Here is a 21,426-nt window from a genome sequence, read left to right as displayed (position 1 = left end):
AGTGGTTTGAGCATTACTCTGCTAAACCCAGGATTATGAGCTCAATCTTTGAGGGAGCCATTTGGGGAACTGGGGCAAAAATCTGGGGATTGGTCCTGCTTTGAGCAGAGGGTTAGACTAGATGACTTCCTGAGATCCCTTCTAACCCTAATATTCTATGATTCAGCATAGGGATTCAAACACTGGGTCTCCCTTATCCCAAGGCAAGTGCCATAACAAGTGGTCTAAAGGTGGTGAGGGGAACACACATACACATTTCTGAAGCTGACTGGACTTTTCCAACTTGCTGACAAATTCCACACATTTTCAGACCCAAACTAAATACTTTTGATTTTTCAGTTTGCTGGCTGAACTGAAAATCAATTACTTGTCCCGCTCTACTCTCAAGTCCATTTGTGCAAAGTGCACATTTCATTCTTCTTAAATACGTTTTTGTCCCCCTGGTAGCATTGGGCCTGCTGCTTCGTTCTTGTAAGCCTCATGCAAAAGTGATGGAAGTGTTCTTGAACCCACACAAGAGCCAAGGACAAATTGTGACCTAAAATCACAACTGAAAATGCCAAAATTGAAGGGGATCTATGAAGTTAGAAAATTATGGGATTAAGTTCAATATAAACTTAATTTTTCTGTTTTTTAAATTGGTTTTATCTGATTCTATAACTGTTCTAAACTTATTCTATATGTTCTTTTTTCAAGTATGCCAATCTGTATGTTTAAATATTTGTTTACAGTAAAATGTATACATTAAAACCCCTTTATGTTTCATTTTGGAAGAACAAGTACAGTAACAGTGTCACTAGCCCCTTGTTTTTATTTCTATCATAATTCTTCTTGCTCTTATTCTTATTATTTATTCTTATTTTTCCATATATGTAAATTGATGCCATAAGTAATGATATTTTTCAGTTATTGTTTATATTTATTTTTATCTCCATAGAAAGATTTTCCCATGAAGGAGGAGAAAGACTATCCAGCTTGGATACTGGCCATTTGTGTGCTGTTGGTAGTCCTCCCTTGTATATTCATACCTATGGTAGCATTCTATCATCTGATCAAAAGAGTGCTAGGAAGGAGAAAGAAGGAAGGAACCTAACCCTATGAAAACACTTCCAATGGCAACTCAGGAAACTGATAATGCTTTTTATAAAGTTGAAGAATATGTATTCATCCTAACTATAAATCAACAAATGTATGCACATTTTTATTGTTAGTAGCACCATCAGTATTTCTCTTTAAATTACTGTTAACATCTCCTTATTTCTAATTTTTTCTCCTTTTCTCAATTTCTAATAGACCACTTTATGCCCATACACATATTTACAGCACTGACAACTAAAGTATTTCTTATAGTAGAGAGATATTAGCACCAATATTAATCCATTTGGTTACAATAATCTACATTTTAACTCAAGAGCTTGTTTTTTTCAGAGAACTCTAAATGGCCAGTACTGTGTTTTTTCTAAAGTATACACATGTCAACTATTTCCCTTCTCATTTTCAAACACCTTCACAATTCTGGTTTCCAACAACATCTTATCCATCCTACATACTCTCTCTTGCTCTTACATGCCACACAAGTTTCAGTACTGACTGTTCTGTGGGCCCCTTTCATGCATTGCCATCTTTGTACCTTCTTCCCAGCCTGCCTTTATACTTGGTGCTATTTGCTAATTATTATATACCAAGCTTCCTCCAACTCTTCCTTTACTTCTCTTATCAAAACTTATCTGTTCCTAAATTCCATCAGCAATAACAAACACCTACAACTCCGTTCAGGGACTGTGCCTATTTCTGGGTTTCAAATGTAAACTCTTTGGGTTAAGGATTCATAAGGACATAAGAATGGCTGTACAGGGGTCATACCAAAGGTCCATCCAGCCCAGTATATTGTCTACCAACAGTGGCTGATGCCAGGTGCCCCAGAGGGAGTGAACCTAACAATAATGATCAAGTGATCTCTCTCCTGCCATCCATCAGCACTCTCTGACAAACAGAGGCTACGGACACCGTTCCTTACCCATCCTGGCTAATAGCCATTAATGGACTTAACCTCCATGAATTTATCCATCCAGTTCTCTTTTAAACCCTGTTATAGTCCAGCTCGTTCACAAACCTTCTCAGGTAAGGAGTTCCACAGTTGACTGTGCGCTGTGTGAAGAACTTCCTTTTATTTTATTTTAAACCTGCTACCATTAATCTATTAATTTCATTTGGTGACCTCTAGTTCTTTTACTATGGGAATGAGTAAATAACTTTTCCTTATCCACTCTCTCAACATCACTCATGATTTTATATTTCTATCATATCTCCCCTTAGTCTCCTCTTTTCCAAGCCGAAGAGACCTAGCCTCTTTAATCTTTCCTCATATGGGACCCTCTCCAAACCCCTAATCATTTTAGTTGCCCTTTTCTGAACCTTTTCTAGTGCTAGAATATCTTTTTTTGAGGTGAGGAGAACACATCTGTACATAGTATTCAAGATGTGGGCATACCATGGATTTATATAAGGGCAATAATATATTCTCAGTCTTATTCTCTGTCCGCTTTTTAATGATTTCTAACATCCTGTTTGCTTTTTTGACTGCTGCTGCACACTGCATGGACATCTTCAGAGAACTATCCATGATGACTCCAAGATCTTTTTCCTGATTAGTTGTAGCTAAATTAGCCTCCATCATAGTGTATGTATAGTTGAGGTTATTTTTCCCAACGTGCATTACTTTACATTTATTCACATTACATTTCATTTGCCATTTTGTTGCCCAATCACTTTGTTTTGTGAGATCTTTTTGAAGTTCTTCACAGTTTGCTTTGGTCTTAACTATCTTGAGCAGTTTAGCATCATCTGCAAACTTTGCCACCTCACTTTTTATCCCTTTCTCTAGATCATGTATGAATAAGATGAATAGGATTGGTCCAAGGACTGACCCTTGGGGAACACCACTAGTTATCCCTCTCCATTTTGAGAATTTTAACATTAATTCCTACCTTTTGTTCCCTGTCTTTTAACCAGTTCTCAATCCATGAAAGGATCTTCCCTTTTATCCCATGACAGCTTAATTTACGTAAGAGCCTTTGGTGAGGGACCTTGTCAAAGGCTTTCTGGAAATCTAAGGATATATCTTCACTACTGGCCGAATTGGCAGGCATGGGTGGTATCTTGTAGTACTATGTATGCAGAAATAATCCATGAAAACCCATTTATACAAAATCTGCACAAACTATTCAAGTAAAGATAAATTGCGACTCAGAGTAACGAAAATGTACACTAGTAGAATTTATAAGGGTTTACAATTAAATTAAAGGTAAACTGTTTCAATGACCATCTCTACCAGCTGTGTTTCATTAATATATCAATACATTATTATTCCATAAGTTAACTATTTATCATCTAAAAACCAAACATCTTTGACTGTTTTTGGAAAATATTTTCCTTTTCCTTTGCTTGTCTATTTATAAATATATTGGGAGCAGTGACCACCAAAAAGATTTGGGGGGATCACAGATAGATAGATACTCAAGGTGAGTTCCCAGTGTGACATTGTAGCCAAAAGGGCTAACATAATCCTCAAATGCATAAACAGGGAACTCTTCAGTTGGAAGTAGAGAGGTTATTTTATCTCTGTATGTGGTATTGGCACTACCACTGCTAGAATACTGTGTCCAGTTCTGGTGCCCACAATTAAAAAAGGATGTTGATAAATTGAAGAGGGTTCAGAGAAGAGCCACGAGAAAGATTAAAGGATTAGACAATGACTTACTATAGTGATGAATGCCAGGAGTTCAATCTATTTAGGTTACCAATGAGAAGATTAAAGGGTGACTTGATCACAGTCTACAAGTACCAACATGGAAAATAAATATTTGATAATGGGCTCTACAATCTAGCAAACAAAGACATAACATGATCCAATGGCTGGAAGTTGGACAATTTACCAAGATGGATTCTCCATCACTGACAATTTTTAAATCAAGTCTGGATTTTTTTAAAGATGTCCTCTAGTTTAAACAGGAATTATTTTGGGGGAGTTCTATGGCCTGTGTTATGCAAGAGGTAAGACACAATTATCACAATAGTCCCTTCTGGTCTTGGAATCTATGAAAATTCGTGCCAATAAAGTTGCCTAGAAGTATGCCACTGTGCATGTGCCTAGCCACATAAATCCTGATGCCCAGCACTTATCGCACGCCTAAGTCCCAGGAAGATTCACAAACTAGGCATTACAACACCATTCTCCCCTTCGGACCCTGACCTAATAGGTTTTAGAATCATAGAACAGCAGGGTTGGAAGGGACCTCAGGTCATCTAGTCCAACCCCCTGCTCAAAGCAGGACCAATCTGCAATTAAATCATCCCAGCCATGGCTTTGTCAAGCCTGACCTTAAAAACCTCCAAGGATGGAGATTCCACCACCTCCCTAGGTAATCGATTCCAGTTCTTCAGCACCCTCCTAGTGAAAATTCTCTTAGGTATTCTCAGAGGCTAACAGATTGGGCCCCACACAAAAACACGGCTGGAAAAGCTTTCCCCTCATAGCTTTTAAACCAGTGGTTAGAGCCAGGATGTGGGAAACCAGAGCTCAAAGTGCTCCTTTCCGCGACCTGAAGCAGGGATTTAACCCACATCTCTGGAGAATGCCCTAAGCACTAGGCTATGGTTCTCACAAACACTCCTGTTGAATCTGTTCCCCCTGAATCTGTTTGTATAAATAATTAGTCATTGGAATAACAATAATTTGAACCTGGATCTCCCACATCCAAGATGAGTCCCCTACTGCTGGCCTATAATGCAACTCTCATTCGTTCTCTGGCTCAGTGGTAGTGTAAAGCTGAGTCTGAGGATCTAGCCCCAAATGTTGACTCTCATAACAAAGAACTATCTTATGCAAAACCATGTTTACTAGCATTACTCATGTTGCCATCCTTTAATTCTTTACTGATGGTATTCTGTATCAGTATTTCCAGGATTTTCCCCAGGACTGATGTCAAGCAAACAGACCTAAAGATGCCTCATTTCATCCCATTTACCCTTAAGAAATATAGGCCCAATACCAGCTTTTTTGCAGTTCTCTGGAATTTTGCCAGTATCCCAACATTTGTTAAAAATCAACTTTAATGGTTCAGAGAGCTTTTAATATTCCTGGGTGCAAGTTATCCAATCTTGCTAAATGTTTAACTTTAATAGTTACTATTTACCATCCTCCCTAGTTACTGATAGACAAGAAAGTACTTCATTATCACTGGAAGATGTGTGTAGTCATCATGCTTCTTTCAAAATACAGAATAGAAATATTTATGGAAGACTTATAATTTTACTACATCATAGCTAATTTTGCCATCCTTTTCTAATATGAGGCCTGTACCACTGCTGGAATTTCATTTATTCCTGATATACAATCAGAAGGAATTCTTTGATGTATTTAACCCTACTGTGCATAGACATTTCATTGATAACTGTAGCTTCCCTTACCAGTAGTCTGCATTTCCTTACTGTGAATCTGTACTCATTGATATTTTCTTCTTAATTTGTTAAATATTACATTTATTTCATTGCTGCTTTCACTCCCCCCCCCCCCCCGCTTTATAAGAAACCTTCCTCTGTGATTGCAGAAGGGAGGCAGAGATTTGGAAATGTATTCTTTCATTTATCTGCATGCACTCCAACTGCCCTTCATTGTGTTAGGGACAGCTGTATTGCTTAGTGCATGAATTACACCCACCAAATTGCCACAGCTCTCTCTGTATTGTGAGGAGAGAAGCATCTGCCCAGAAAGAAAGAAAAATCCATTATTTTTGTGCTGAGTTTCGTGGGTTGTACAAGGATAGGAACATAATCATCTATTCTTGCTGCAGGGATTTGTAGCATACATGACAATGCAATACACAATGTAGCATCTTACTGATGAGTAAACAGGTTTCAAGACAAGCCCTTCATTAAGAATATAAACTATATACAGAAATACGATACAACTTCCTACCATTCTCTAGTTGCAGCCTGTGACTGCCCTGTCCTGGGCACCTTTGTTTCTCTGTCCCAGCATGCAGCACCTCACAAGAGCAGACAAGTTGCATAAAGAGCATACAGGACATGTGGCATCTTGATATTTCCTGGAGAACTTACGCTGAACATACCTTCCCTTGTTTAGAGACCTTTCTATAATTTCCTGACTGAACTAAGACAGTTTAATTTAACAAAAAGAATAACAAATATAATAGCTAACTTAACAAGCCTCCATGTTGCTTTAACACAACATTAACATATCCTGATCAGTCTCTTAAGGCATTTCAGCAGTCTTCCTGATTAGCTGTATTGCAACACCCCTCTCTTTACTCCTGGAGGAATTCTGCACCACTGCATGATGCAGAATTTTGCAGAAATTAATGTTGCACATGCAGAATTTCCTCCCCTCCCTCTCCACAGAAATGGGCTGCAGAGATGTTGGCAGCCACTAGGGGCCACTGGACCTGGCATATCCCAGCTCGCAAATAGAAGACAAGGCCAGTGGGTGGCGGAGGGAACTGGAGGGTTCCCAGCAGCTGCAGTTCCCAGCACACCCTGAAGGAAGGCAGCAGTGGCATACAGGAAACTCTGTGCAAGACCGGGACCCAGCATCAGCCTGTTTCTCCCTCTGGATCCCTGGGCTCTCGGAGGGAAGAGGGAGTGACTGTCTGGGTTGCGGGGGTGCGGCTGGGGATGGAGGGGATGAGAGTGTCTGGGCCAGGGCTGTGTGTGTGAGCTTGTGTGTGTCTGGGCTGGGGAGGCCATGGCTGGGCTCTGGGAGGGAGGGCTATAAGTGGCTGGCCCCTCAGTTGGGCTCTGGGGGAAGAGGGGGAAGAGAAAAAAGAACTGGGCTGGCATAGAAGTTTCTTTAACTCTCTACTCCTGGGGCTATGTGTGTGTATGTGTGTCTGTATTGTTACAACCATACTTACTAATAGGTATTTTGAAATAAATTACCAAAATAATTGAAACTGGCGTGATTATATAGTGTTATTTTGACAAATAAAATTTGAAGAATTTTGCAGAATTTTAAAATATTGTGTGGAGAATTTTTCATTTTTTGGCACAGAATCCACCCAGGATTATTTTATGCGAGTCCTTGTCTAACAGACTGTTCATTCTCAGAGTCACTAGCAGGCATTATTAGGTGAATTATTTTCAACTTGCATGCCTTCTGTCACTTCGTTTGTCTCTGCCAAATTCTCAGGTATCTTAAGCAGATGCTTAAAATTTCTTCATAAGATTTTGCCTTCCTCTGTCATCACCAAATAGGAAGAAGGTGACTTCTTTGACATATATCATGTGGTGTTTTTATCATGTTCATAAGTATGTTCCAGATCATCAGACAGTGTACTGACAGAGGAAGTATATGCTTTTGAGTGTGTCTGTCATTACTAAGTGGAGTCCAGGCTGGAATTCCAGAGTCACATCATATGTCTTGTGTTTTCAAAAGTAGTCACTGTATATCCTGAATGGTGCTTCTCCACTTCAGGAGGGATAGTTCAGTGGTTTGAGCATTGGCCTGCTAAACCCACAGTTGTGAGTTCAGTCATTTAGGGATCTGGGGCAAAAATCTGTCTGGTCAATCCCACACCAGTGTAGACCAAGTCTAGGTCTCTCCTCCCGCTATTTTTGGCATGCTAATTTGATCTGAGTTAGCACAATTTCCTCAAATTGGAAACTACACCTCCAGGTCAAACTATAGACATACCCAAAATCTTTGATTCATTGGGCAAGATTCCCTGTATGGTCAGTCTCTCTTCCAACTATGTTATTTCTGTTTGAAATTGACATTTGACCTTATTGAGTTCAAGGCCTGGTCTACATTGGGGGATGGGGGTGGGATCAACCTAAGATACGCAACTTCAGCTATGAGAATAACATCAACTTCAGCTACGCATCTTAGTTCGACTTACCTCACGTCCTCATGGCACGGGGTCAATTGCCGCAGCTCCCCCGTTGACTTTGTTTCCATCTCTTGCCAAGCTCGAGTTCGGCAGTTGACACGAGCGATCAGGGATCAATTTATCGCATCTACACTACATGCGACAAATCGATCCCTGATAGATCGATCACAATCCGGTGGGTAGTGTAGACATACCCCAAGGCTAGTAGTTCTCACAATTTCCAGAACTCTACTCAGTTGTTCCTGATGTTCTACTGCAGTGCTGCTCAAAATTAATGTCAGCTATGTACACTTTTACTCTCTCTAGACCCTCTAGCATCTGGCATATTATGGTGAAATACTTCTGGAGCAAAATATATTCTGAAAGCAGTTTTAGGAAGTTGTATCTTCTGCCAACTGGTGTGTTGAAAGTGCAGATCTTGAAGCTCTTTGTGTCCAAAGGGATCTTCCAAAGTCCCGCTAGTGCTAAAGAATTTAGCTCCTGCTATCTCAGACAATATTTCACTTCTTGTAGGCAAGTGGAAATGTTCTCTTTTTATGTTTTTTAAACTCCTTTGGGTCCATCTATAAGCATAGTTCCTATCTTTTTCTCTACAATTACTAAGGAGTCTTCTGACTCCTCTTAATGAGATCAAAGATTTCACACTTGTGGGCCAAAGACTGGATGCTTGCCTCTGTGCATCACCATAACATTGTTTTATCATTTTCCCTTTGTATTTCAGTGTCAGTATGCACTTTCCCAACACTAGAATTTTTCCTCCATTATAGTCTTTCACAGACATTTTGATTTTTCCACTTTTATATGCTCCTTACCACTATTTCAGTTTCTTTGATTACATTTACCTGTACCCCAGTATCTTATATATCACATATGTGTCAGTTGTGTGCACATTTTAATTACCCTATCTTTTGAGTTTTCAGCCTCTTCCATTATTGAGCTTAAGAACATCTCTTCCTTTTCACTTGAGGAATTCCTATCATCTGCACTTACTACATGTGCTTTTTAGCATAATATTTGGGTTTAGTACATACTTGCCTTAATGCTGGACATTTCCTACACTCATAGTGGTTGTCACATTGCTGGCATTGTTTCCTATTTTCCAAGTTTCCATCCTTGAATGATTTAAGTTCTGTGAACTTTTCCCTTGCTGGTTTAGCTATGGTAGCCAGTCATATGCTTTGTGACTTTCTGTAATCTTTTTATTTGACTTGCGTCACAGCCATCTCTCTTAGTAACCATTCGTGATTTTACATTGCTACACCCTAGAAAAATCTGGTCTTTGAGTCTTTTAATATTACATATTCAGAGGATTGATGTTTTAGTTTTAAGTCTGTGACAAACTCATCTATTGTTTCCTCTTCATTCTGCGTTCTCATCCTGAACATCTCTCTCTCATAAGTAACTTTTTTCTAGGAACAAAATGATCCTCAAACATTTTCATTATTTCTGCAAATTCCCTGCCACCATCTTCACTGAATACCTTGTATACATCTAGCACTCACCTGCATGCCTCTGCTAAGAGAAGAGCAATCTTTTGCTCACCCTTGTTTATTTGCTCCTGTGGCTTTCATATACATTTCAAATTGCTGTTTGAATCTCTTCCAGACATAGTCAGCATTTCCCCTGATTCTCAGGGCTGATGGGGGAGTTGCTTGAAGTGGCACAGGATCTTTAGCCACCATTTCAATGTTACGTCTCTTGCTGGGTCTTCCAGCACTTTGTACCTTCCACTTCTGGTATCATGTGGTATCTTACTGACAAGAGGACTGGTTTCAAGATAACCTCTCTATTAAGAACATAAATTACATACAGAAATAAGACAACTAAATTTCCCTCTAGTCTCTAGTTCCAGCCTGCAACTGTTCTGTCCTGGGTTCCATTGTTTCTCTCTCCCAGTATGCAGCACCTCACAGGAAAACAAACAGGCTGCCTAAAAGGAAGTGTGGCATTTCTGTTTCCTGGACTTTTCTCTAGCACACAGGGCAGAAGTATAGCAGGTGATGTTCCAGAGAGAATCCTGAGGACAAGAGCCAAGGAGTTGTGACATCTGGCAACTCTGTTAGGTAAAGTGGTTGGGTACAGGCCAAATGTAGCCACCAAGCCTGCCCTAAATGATACTTTGATCTTAATGAGGACACAGTCTGTTAGATTCTCATAGACTTTAAGGTCAGAAGGGACCATTATGATCATCTAGTCTGACCTCCTGCACAATGCAGGCCACAGAATGTCACCCATCCACTCCTGTAACAAACCCCTAACATATGTCTGAGTTACTGAAGTCCTCAAATTGTGGTTTGAAGACCTCAAGCTGCAAAGAATCCTCCAGCAAGTGACCTGTGCCCCATACTGCAGAGGAATGCGAAAAACCTCCAGGGCCTCTGCTAATCTGCCCTGGAGGAAAATTCCTTCCCGACTCCAAATATGGTGATCAGTTAAACCCTGAGCATGTGGTCAAAACTCACCAGCCAGCACCCAGGAAAGAATTCTCTGTAGTAACTCAGATCCCACCCCATCTAACATCCCATCACAGACCACTGGGCATACTTATCTTCTGATATGTCTGGAGTGGTCCTTGTCATCTGGAAGGATAGAGTGCTACCATGTCTGTTTGGGTGGGTTGGGACATCACTCAGAGAGCAGTATGAGAAGTTACTTACTGTGTATAGTATCCGTGGGTAGCCGTGTTAGTCTGTATCCACAAAAACAAGGAGGAGTCCGGTGGCACCTTAAAGGCTAACAGATTTATTTGGGCATAAGCTTTCATGGGTAAAAACCTTCACTTCTTCAGACGCATGGAGTGAAAATTACAGGTGCAGGCATATAATGACACATGAAGAGAAGGGAGTTACCTCACAAGTGGAGAACCAGTGTTGATAGGGCCAATTCGATCAGGATGGATGTAATCCACTCCCAATAATAGATTAGGTGTCGATTCCAGGAGAGGCAAAGCTGCTTTTGTAATGAGCCAGTCACTCCCAGTCCCTATTCAAGCCCAAATTAATGGTGTTAAATTTGCAAATGAATTTTAGGCCTGGCCTACACTGGGGGGGGAGGAAGGGGAAATCAATCTAAGTTATGCAACTTCAGCTAAGTGAATAACGTAGCTGAAGTCGACATACTTAGATCGATTTACCACGGTGTCTTCACTACAGTGAGTCGACTGCTACCGCTCCTCCGTTGACTTTGCCTGCACTTCTCACCGAGCTAGAGTACAAGAGTTGAAGGGAGAGTGCTTGGGGATCGATTTATCGCATCTAGACACTATCCGGCTGGTAGTGAAGATCCGGCCAGTACTCTTAGTTCTGCTGTTTCTCTTTGAAGTCTGTTTCTGAAGTATTTTTGTTCAGGCATGGCTACTTTTAAATCTGTTGCAGAATGTCCAGGGAGATTGAAGTGTTCTCCTACTGGCTTTTGCGTGTTACCATTCCTGATGTCCTATTTGTGTCCATTTATTCTTTTACATAGGGACTGTCCGGTTTGGCCAATGTACATGGCAGAGGGGCATTGTTGGCACATGATGGCATATGTAACTTTAGTAGACGTGCAGGTGAATGAGCTCTTGATGGTGTGGCTGATGTGGTTGGGTCCTCTGATGGTGTCACTAAAGTAGGGGACAGAGTAGACAACGAGGTTTGCTACAGGCATTGGTTCCTGGGTTAGTGTTTCTGTGGTGTGGTGTGTAGTTGCTGGTGAGTATTTGTTTCAGGTTGGGGGGCTGTCTGTAAGTGAGGACTGGCCTGCCTCCCAAGGCCTGTAAGAATGAGGGATCGTTTTCCAGGATAGGTTGTAGATCATTGATAATGTGCTGGAGAAGTTTTAGCTGGGGGCTGTATGTGATGGCTAGTGGTGTTCTGTTACTTTCCTTGTTGGGCCTGTCCTGTAGTAGGTGATTTCTGGGTACCTGTCTCATTCTGTCAATCTGTTTCCTCACTTCCCCAGGTGGGTATTGCAGTTTTAAGAATGCTTGATAAAGATCTTGTAGGTGTTTGTCTCTGTCTGAGGGATTGGAGAAAGCATTCTTAAAACTACACAGACTTGCATTAGTGGGGCTTGTGCTGGCATTCTAAAAATATCTGTGTAACTATTGTGACTAAGGCTGAAGCTCAGACTCTGAAGCCGGAGCAGGGCTTGACAGCTTGAGCTGCACTATAAAAGCAATGTCTACACTGCTATTTTTAGAGCACTAGCACAAATCTGTGGACCCAAGCTATGAGGTTCGCTCCCAGATGCCATATAGAAATGCCAATAGGCAGGATTCCAGAGGCCAAATATACTAAAATGCTTTAGCCATACATTACTATTTCACTACACTGCATACACATGAACAAATTGAACAAGATGAGAGTGGGAAAACTACTTATGTGCCTAATTTGCATGTAAATGAACATGAGCTAAAAAAACTTTTGTTTTCACATCATCTACAGCGCAAATAGGAACAAGGTTTGTACTGCATTCCCTATCACATTGCCCCATGCGAGTTATAGACACAGTGCTTAGTTGTTGCCCCACACAATCCATCCACAAAGCACATTACAATGGTTTACAAAACCAGGCAGAAAACATGGCAATGAAAAAAATATTTCCAAACTATGGACCAAATTACGGTGTTATTGAAGGAAAAAAGCAAACTTCTGAAATCTGTAGAAGACTATAACTTTAAAAGAGGAGCAGGAAGAGTTGATATATGCCTCTATTAGGAGCATGTCACATTTGTTTTATGGTCTAAGACACTCACTTGCAATATAAAACCTATGAAAATGTAATCCACATTTCCCTGGACTCCCTTAACTGCACATTGTAAGATTATAGGAAAACATAGGCCAGCCTTAGCTCTTGATGTAGTGGCCTGGATTCTGCACTGAGCCTCTGGAAGCTGTGTGGGAATATACAACGTGACCCACATCCTCCATGACAAGCATCCTCATGTTGTCATTCATTGTCTACAGATCCACAGCAATGCTGCCTATATTCTGCCTCAGAACCAGCAAGATGTCTTCCATCTGCACTGAGGAAGAGCCTACCAGAAACTGTAGTCTAGGCTACAACACAGCTAACTACCACAGCTTCAGACGAGCATCTTAATGAGCATTAGAAGGCTTTTCAGCCACATTAATCTAACACAAGTTATTTAACACACCCTCTGTGCCCATCAGAACAGAACCATTGGGTAAGATTCACTCCTGTGAAAAGTCAGCAGAAGGCCTATGTACCACTTCAGTCCTATTCTGAGGGCTAAAGTGAGACTTCAATGGGAATTAAGTGGAGCACAAGCCTTGTGCTCACTGTCTGCACAAGGGTGAATTTCACTGAGCAAGTACAAGAAAAGGAATACTCTATTTCCTATCAGATCTAACGAACAACTCCAATTTGTGGAGTTGGGGGTTTATATATAAAACTATCTTATTTTTCATTCTATATATCTGATTATTTCAGCAGGTGCTCAGCACCACTGAAAAAATCAGGCCACCTCTTTATTATTTGTATCACCATCATGTCTAGGAGCCCCGTCATCAGCCAGGATCCCACTGTACTAAGCAATGTACAAACACAGAACAAAAAGATGGTCCCTGGCCCAAAGAACTTAAGTACCAAAACATGGTCATGGTCTCAATTTTGAAACTTCTGGCCTACATTTATAGCACTCTCCTAGGTATGAGACTGATATTTCTTTACGGGACATCATACCAATCAAATACACTTGTTCTGTGTACCTGGACACAGAATATTCATTTTAGGACAAGATATAATGTACATGTCCATCCATAAGATCACAACAGTTGCAGATTATTGTAGAATTAAATACCAGAAAAAACAAACATACATTTTGTAATCACCCAACAGTTTAATTATTACTACTGCAATATGAAATACAAAGAGAGGAGTTTTATAGAAAGGATGGACTTAGCAGAGGAGAAAGCTGTGGCCATATAAGTAAAGCTTATAAGTAAATGTAATCTTCATCTTGAAGATGGGAATCACTATGGTCAGAAAGTCTTTGATTGGATACAGCCATTAGAAGTGGACAGGAAATATGTAACAGAAATAGCAAAGAAATCTAATACATTCTTCTGCCAGTCTTGTTAAACCACTGCGAGCTGAGGAACAGCTAGGGGAAATTTCTGACATAAAAGTTGTTGTGGGCAAAATACCAAAATAAAAACTGGTCAGTAATTCTTAACACACAGCAATTATTCTCAATCCTATAAAGGTTATAAAATAACTTGATTAGGTCAATTAATCCATGATGGCTTTGAAGTCTTTACAAAGAGCTGGCTCTGTCACTGTCTTCAGCAGCTGCATAGTAGCCTTTGGGATTTTCTTGAATAGCTGTAATTCACCTACAGAGACATTGCAAAAATAAATCATTGTTCAGAGAAATTAACAATCAAAGTATTTGCCAAAATGCTAATGTGGTAGAATAATGTTAACAGTTGATTTTCAGGAAACAAACATTTCTGTTATTACATTGAAAAGTTATCAGCAAACCTCCAAGATACTGGCAAGAAATGCTGTTCTCATTCATTTTACTTTGGGAAAACATTATTGAATAAATATATTAGAAGTTCTCTTTCCATACACTTGTGAAAACCACTTACATTGTGTCTCAGAATGTCAGCCTGTGAGGCCATGTATTGAATAACTTAGGTACACCAGGGAAAGTGAAAGAGACACTGACAACTTGAAAAGCTTTATTTTAAATAATGTTTAGAATCTTTTCCATTACTAATTTATTTGCTTATGCTTTTTATTTTGTCCCTAATGCTGGTTTCTGAAAGGCAAATTTTCCCAGGCTGGAGTTTGAGACCAACACAAATGCCATCCTAGTAGTATGCATGAGCAGCTTGCTCCATGAAATTGTGCCTAAAGAATGCTGTGGCCTAGACAGCTGTTTCTGCTGCTGTGCTTCCTTGGCAGAAGAGGTGCTGCTACCTGAAAAGTCACACCTGGTGTCGAAACCCACTGGAAGTAAGCTAGGTTCTTATCTCCCTTAGGAAAGGAGGAAAACTATATAATGCAATAAGCAGTTTGGAAATAAAGATAATTGATAAGGGAAGGGACAGTATCAATGAACAGTTTACTGTCAATAGGGGTAAGGACAATATGAAGAAAGGTTTAAAATATAGCAGGAATAAATTAAATCCTAGCAATAGTCAATGTCTATTACTAGACAGAGATGATAATGCTGTCAATAGTGATTCAGGAAGGTAGAAGTGTTCCACAAATATTTGTTTTGTATTTGGAAAGAAGATGGATGATGTATTTATATCTTACAGAGACAAGAAGTATTTTTTCCAATGGTAAGTGTAGGCAGGATGTTAAACAGCAACTACTAAGGTTAGATATTTTTAACTCTGCAGGTTAACTGGATAACTCACACCCAAAAGATGTTTTTCTCCTCTTCTTCTTTAAATTGTCTGAAAATCTCTCAGAGCCATTGATGCTGACATTTAACAAATTTTGGAATATTGGGAAACTTCCAGATGACTGGGAAAAAAACTGGTTTTCTGCTAATATTTAAAAATAGCTAATGGACAACTAAAGGCCAGTTGGCTTGATGCTGAGCCCAGGGGAAATCATGGAAAGGATGATAACATAATTAATGTCTATCAACATGACTTTATTGAAAGAAGCATTTCTCAAACTAAAGTATCTGTGTTTATATATATATATACAATTAAACTTCTGTCAGGCATTTGATGTAGTACGACACGACATTTTGAATAAAATATTGGCACTACATAAAATCAATGCAGTAAATTTAAATGGATTAAAACTTGGTAACTGATCTCGAAAAAGTAATTGTGTATGTGAAATTATCATTAAATAGGATATTTAAAGTGAGGTTCTGCAAGGATCAGTTGTTGATCCAGTGCTATTGAAAAATCTTTATCAACTATCTGGACAAAAAACATGATGGTAAAGTTTACAGATGATACATATATTAGATTAATAAATTCCAAGGCCTGAAGGGACCACTGTGATAATCTACTCTGACCTCCTGTATAACATGCCATAGAACCTCCCCAACCTTCCCGTGATGTAGCATCCATCATGACCCTTGGTAAATTGGTCTAATTGTTAATTTCCCTCACTGTATTCAATTTCAGTCAATGTGTCTAGACACATTCAATTTCAAGCCACTGGATCTTGTTATACCCTTGCCTGCTAGGCTGAAGGGCCCATTATCAAATATTTCTTCCCGTGTAGGTACTTATTGATTGTGATCAAGTAACTCCTTAGTCTTCTTTTTGTTAAGCTAAAAGGATTGAATTCCTTGAGTCTATCACTGTAAGGCGTTTCTAATCCTTTAATTATTCTCGTGGCTGTTCTCTGAACTCTCTCCAATTTATCAACATCTTTCCTGAATTGTGAATACCAGAAATGGACACATTACTCCAGCAGCAGTCATACTAGTGCCAGATACAGAGGTAAAATAATGTCTTTATTTGTATTTGAGACTCCCCTGTTTGTGCTCCCAAGGATTTCATTAACTCTTTCAGCCATAGCATCACACTGGGAACTCATGTTCAGCTGATTATCCACTATGATCCCCAAATCTTTTGAAGCACTGCTTCCCAGACTAGAACGCTCATCTTTTAATTATGTCCTACTGTTCTTTGTTCCTAGATTTATACACTTACAGTTAGCCATATTAAAGGCTATATTGCTTGCTTGTGCCCAGCCGTCCAAGCGATCCAGATTGCTCTGAATCAGTGACCTGTCCTCTTCGTTGTTTACCAATCCCCCAGTCTTTGCATAGTTTGGAAACTTTATCAGTGATGATTTTATGTTCTCTTCTAGATTACCAATGAAAGTGTTAAATAATGTAGGGCCAGCAAGGACTGATCTCTGCAGGACCCCACCAGCAACACATACACTTAGTGATGATTCCCTATTTATGATTACATTTTGAGACCTATCAGGTAGCCAGCTTTTAATCCATTTAATGTGTGCCACATTAATTTTACATCATTCTAGTTTTTTAATCAAAATGTCATGTGGTACAGAGTTAAATACTTTACAGAAGTCCAAGTATATTGCTTCAATGCTATCATCTTTATCAAACTTGTAATCTCATGAAAAAATATATATCAAGTTAGTTTGACAGGCTGTTTCCCATAAACCCACTTGAACTGGAATTAACTATATTACCCTCTAATTCTTTCCTAACAGAGTTCCCTATCAGCTGCTCCACTGTCTGTCTCAGAATTGACATCAGACCAGCAGGGCCACACCCTCGTTATCCCATTTACCATTTTTAAATTAATGGAGTAGTAAATAATGGCAGGTCAGTTCTACAGTCCTATCTGAATCACTTAGCATGGTGGGGTCATTTGAATAACATACATTTTAATAAACCCAAATGCATTCATCTTCGAACAAATAATGTAGGCCCCACAAGATGAGAGACTGTAGCTTGGAAAGCAGCGAGTCTGAAAAAGACTTACTGATAGTGAGTGATGACAAACTGAATATGAGCTCCCAGTGAGATTAAGTGTCTAAGGACTTGTGTACATGAGAAAGTCACACAAGTTTAACTAAGGCTGTGATTTTAAGCTCATTTAATTAAACTAGCACAAACTCTTGTGTGGATATTCTTGTTTCAGTTTCAACCAGGATTATTTCTGTTTAGTTTAAGACTATAAGAAATCTGTTTAAACTAAACTGAAATAAGTCACACAGATTGAAATAAGAGCATTCACTCAGGCGTTTGCACCAGTTTAACCAAACTGGTTTAAAAACTGATCAGTGAAATCAGCATACTTTTCTCATGCAGACAAGGCTTGAAATAGTAAATGCAATCCTTGGGAATCCAGAGGAATAAAAAATATAAGTTGTGAGGTGGGATTACCATTGCTTACAACATTAGTGAGACTATTTCTAAAATACTATGCCCAGCTTCAGTGTCCAAAATGGATGTTGATACATGGAAAAAGGTTCTAGAAGTGCTACAAAAGTGATTTGAGGTCTGGAAAATCTGCCTTACAGTGAGAGACTTAGGAAGGTCCAGCTATCTAGTTTAACCAATAGAAATTTTATAAGTGACTTCATCGCAGTCTAAGGGTATGTCTACACTATGAAATTAGGTCGCTTCTATAGAAGTCGACTTTTAGAAATCGATTTTATACAGTCCATTGCATATGGCCACACTAAGCGCATTAAGTCGGCGAAGTGTGTCCTCACTACTGTGACTAGCATTGACTTACGGAGTGGTGCACTGTGGGTAGCTATCCCACAGTCCGCGCAGTCTCTGACGCCCACTGAAATTCTGGGTTAAGCTCCCAGTGCCTGATGGGGCAAAAACATTGTCACGGGTGGTTTTGAGTACATGTTGTCAGTCTCCCCTCCCTCCATGAAAGCAACGGCAGACAATCGTTTTGCACCTTTTTTCTGCGCAGACACCATACTACGGCAAACATGCAGCACGCTCAGCTCACCGACCCTGCCGCTGTTGTGTCCTGGGTGCTGCAGGCAGCAGATGGTGCAGTAGGTCTGCAAACCACTGTCATACACCGCTTCTGCTGCAACTCTGCTCTGCTGCTATTGCCTTGATAACAAATTTCTCCACGTTGTCTGTCATGGGCTCCCGGGTATGTGTGTTCTTCCTTGGGAAATGTGCACGGTGCTAACCGCTGTCCTCCACCGCCTCTGCTGCAACTCTGCTCTCCTGCAGATGCCATTCCACGGCAAGCATGGAGACTGCTCAGCTCACCACTGCTACTGTGAGTATTGTAAACATCTCGCGCATTATCCGCCAGTATGTGCAGAACCTGCAAAAGCAGGCGAGGAGGCGACGACAGTGCGATCACGATCATGAAGAAGACAGGGACACAAACTTCTCTCAAAGCACAGGCCCTGGCAATTTGGACATCATGGTGGTAATGGGGCAGGTTCATGTCGTGGAACGCCGATTCTGGGCCTGGGAAACAAGCTCAGACTGGTGGGACCGTATAGTGTTGCAGGTCTGGGATGAATCCCAGTGGCTGCGAAACTTTCATGGAACTTTATGACTTGCTTTCCCCTGCCCCGAAGCACAAGAATACCAAGATGAGAGCAGCCCTCACAGTTGAGAAGTGAGTGGCAATAGCCCTCTGGAAACTTGCAATGCCAGACAGCTACTGGTCAGTCAGGAATCAGTTTGGAGTGGGTAAATCTACCACGGAGTCTGCTGTGATCCAAGTAGCCAATGCAATCAGTTTGCTGCTGCTATCAAAGGTAGTGACTCTTGGAAACGTGCAGGTCATAGTGGATGGTTTTGCTGCAATGGGGTTCCCTAACTGTGGTGGGGCAATAGATGGAACGCATATACCTATCTTGGGACCAGACCACCTTGGCAGCCAGTAAGTAAACCACAAAGGGTACTTTTTAATGGTGCTGCAAGCACTGGTGGATCATGAAGGACGTTTCACCAACATCAACGTGGGATGACCAGGAAAGGTACATGACGCTCACATCTTCAGGAACTCTGGTCTGTTTGAACAGCTGCAGGAAGGAACTTACTTCCTAGACCAGAAAATTACCATTGGAGATGTTGAAATGCCTATAGTTATCCTTGGGCACTCAACCTACCCCTTAATGCCATGGCTTATGAAGCCATAGACAGGCACCCTGGACAATAGTAAGGAGCAGTTCAAGTATAGGCTGAGCAAGTGCAGAATGGTGGTAGAATGTGCATTTGGACATTTAAAAGCTCAATGGTGCAGTTTACTGACTCTGTTAGGTCTCAACGAAACCAATATTCTCATTATTATTGCTGCTTGCTGTGTCCTCCACAATATCTGTGAGAGTAAGGGGAGACGTTTATGGTGGGATGGGAAGCTGAGGCAAATTGTCTGGCAGCCAATTATGCACAGCCAGATATCAGGGTGATAAGAAGACCACAGCTGGGCGTCCTGCGCATCAGAGAAGCTTTGAAAACCAGTTCCATGACTGGCCAGGCTACGGTGTGACAGTTCTCTTTGTTTCTCATTGATGAAAACCCGCCCCCTTGGTTGACTCTACTTCCCTGTAAGCCAACTGACCTCCCCGCTTCGATCACCGCTTTCAGAGGCAATAAAGTCATTATTGTTTCAAAATCATGCATTCTTTATTAATTTGATACACTAATAGGGGGACAACTAGCAGGGTAGTCCAGGAGGGGTGGATGAAGAGGGAAGCACTGGATATGGGGTGGTGAATGATGGGAGGAGGGAAAGACAAGGCCACTCTGCAGTTCAAAACTTATTGAATGCCAGCCTTCTGTTGCTTGGACAATCCTCTGGGGTGGAATGGCTGGGTGCCCATAACCTCTCCCCACCCCCAACCGCATTCTTGGGCATCTGGGTGAGGAGGATATGGAACTTGAGGAGGAGGGAAAGCGGTTACACAGGGTCTGCAGTGGTGGTCTGTGCTCCTGCCACCTTTCCTGCAGCTCCACCAGATACCTGAGCACGTCAGTTTGCTCCCCCATTAGTCTCAGCATTGCATCCTGCCTCCTCTCAGTGTGCTCCTCCCTCCTCTCATCATGCTCATTTAACGCTTTCCTGGACTCTGCCATTGTTTTCCTCCATGCATTCTGCTAAGTTCTTTTGGTGTGGGAGAACTGCATGAGCTCTGAGAACATCTTGTCACGAGTGCGTTTTTTTTACCTTCTAATCTGCACTAGCCTCTGGGACGGAGATGATAGGGGGAGCATAGAAACATTTGCAGCTGTGGGAGAGAAAAAAGAGAGAGTAGTATTTAAAAAGATACATTTTAGAGAACAAAGGGAAGACTATTTCACACTGAATCAAACGATTCACATTAGATAGCACATGCGCTTTTGGTACAAGGTCGGATTTTGCCTCTTATATTGAGTGCCTGCCTGTTTGGTGTGAGACATCACACATGCTCGGCTGGGCAACAGAATTCGGCTTGCAGGCAGCCATGGTAAGCCAAAGGGTTTTGGCTTCTTCAACCTTCATAACATGTGGGAATGGTTTCAAACAGCAGCGCTCTCCTTTCCCATACCAAGCAAAGCCCAGGGGCGGCTCCAGGCCCCAGCATGCCAAACGCGTGCTTGAGGCGACATGCCGTGGGGGATGCTCTGCCAGTCGCCGAGAGGCTCCGGTGGACCTTCCGCAGGTGTGCCTGTGGAGGGTCCGCTGGTCCTGCAGCTTCGGTGGAGCATCCGCAGGCAAGCCACGGGATCAGCACCCTCTGCAGGCACGTCTGCGGGAAGTCCACCAGAGCCACGTGACTGGCGACCGGCAGAGCGCCCCCGCTGCATGCCGCTATGCGTAGGGTGGCGAAATGGCTAGAACCGCCCCTGGCAAAGCCCGTTGGGTTGGCCATTTAAAAGAAGGGACTGCAGTTTTAGGGTGAATGTGCAGTACAATCCAAACCCCTCCACCCAATTCTCTGAGATGACTGCCTCATCCCCCTCCACACACACCATGTGGCTAGTATTAGGGAAGATCCAGGTCAGCCATGAATGGGCCTCCCCGAACCGCATGCAAGGTTTTGTTCTGCAATGATTCCAGACTACTTGCTACTGCCT

General features: G+C 41.3%; 2 protein-coding genes across 2 annotated transcripts in view; one reads left to right on the top strand and one right to left on the bottom strand.

The window, feature by feature from the left end:
• Window positions 1-1,093, top strand: part of LOC116817010 (sodium-dependent neutral amino acid transporter B(0)AT3-like) — a 62,131-nt gene extending 61,038 nt beyond the window's left edge. Inside the window, exon 12 of the mRNA XM_032766726.1 lies at window positions 938-1,093. Coding sequence (XP_032622617.1) covers window positions 938-1,093 — 156 coding nt within the window. The remainder of the gene's footprint in view (window positions 1-937) is intronic.
• Window positions 1,094-13,761: 12,668 nt separating this feature from the next.
• TERT (telomerase reverse transcriptase) overlaps window positions 13,762-21,426 on the bottom strand; it is a 121,251-nt gene continuing 113,586 nt past the window's right edge. The window contains 1 exon segment of the mRNA XM_032766727.2: window positions 13,762-14,245. Coding sequence (XP_032622618.1) covers window positions 14,142-14,245 — 104 coding nt within the window. The 3' untranslated portion in view covers window positions 13,762-14,141.

This window comes from Chelonoidis abingdonii, chromosome 2 (genome assembly GCF_003597395.2).
Source record: "Chelonoidis abingdonii isolate Lonesome George chromosome 2, CheloAbing_2.0, whole genome shotgun sequence".
Lineage (NCBI taxonomy): Eukaryota > Metazoa > Chordata > Testudines > Testudinidae > Chelonoidis > Chelonoidis abingdonii.
This window is presented reverse-complemented; position numbering and strand designations above follow the sequence as displayed.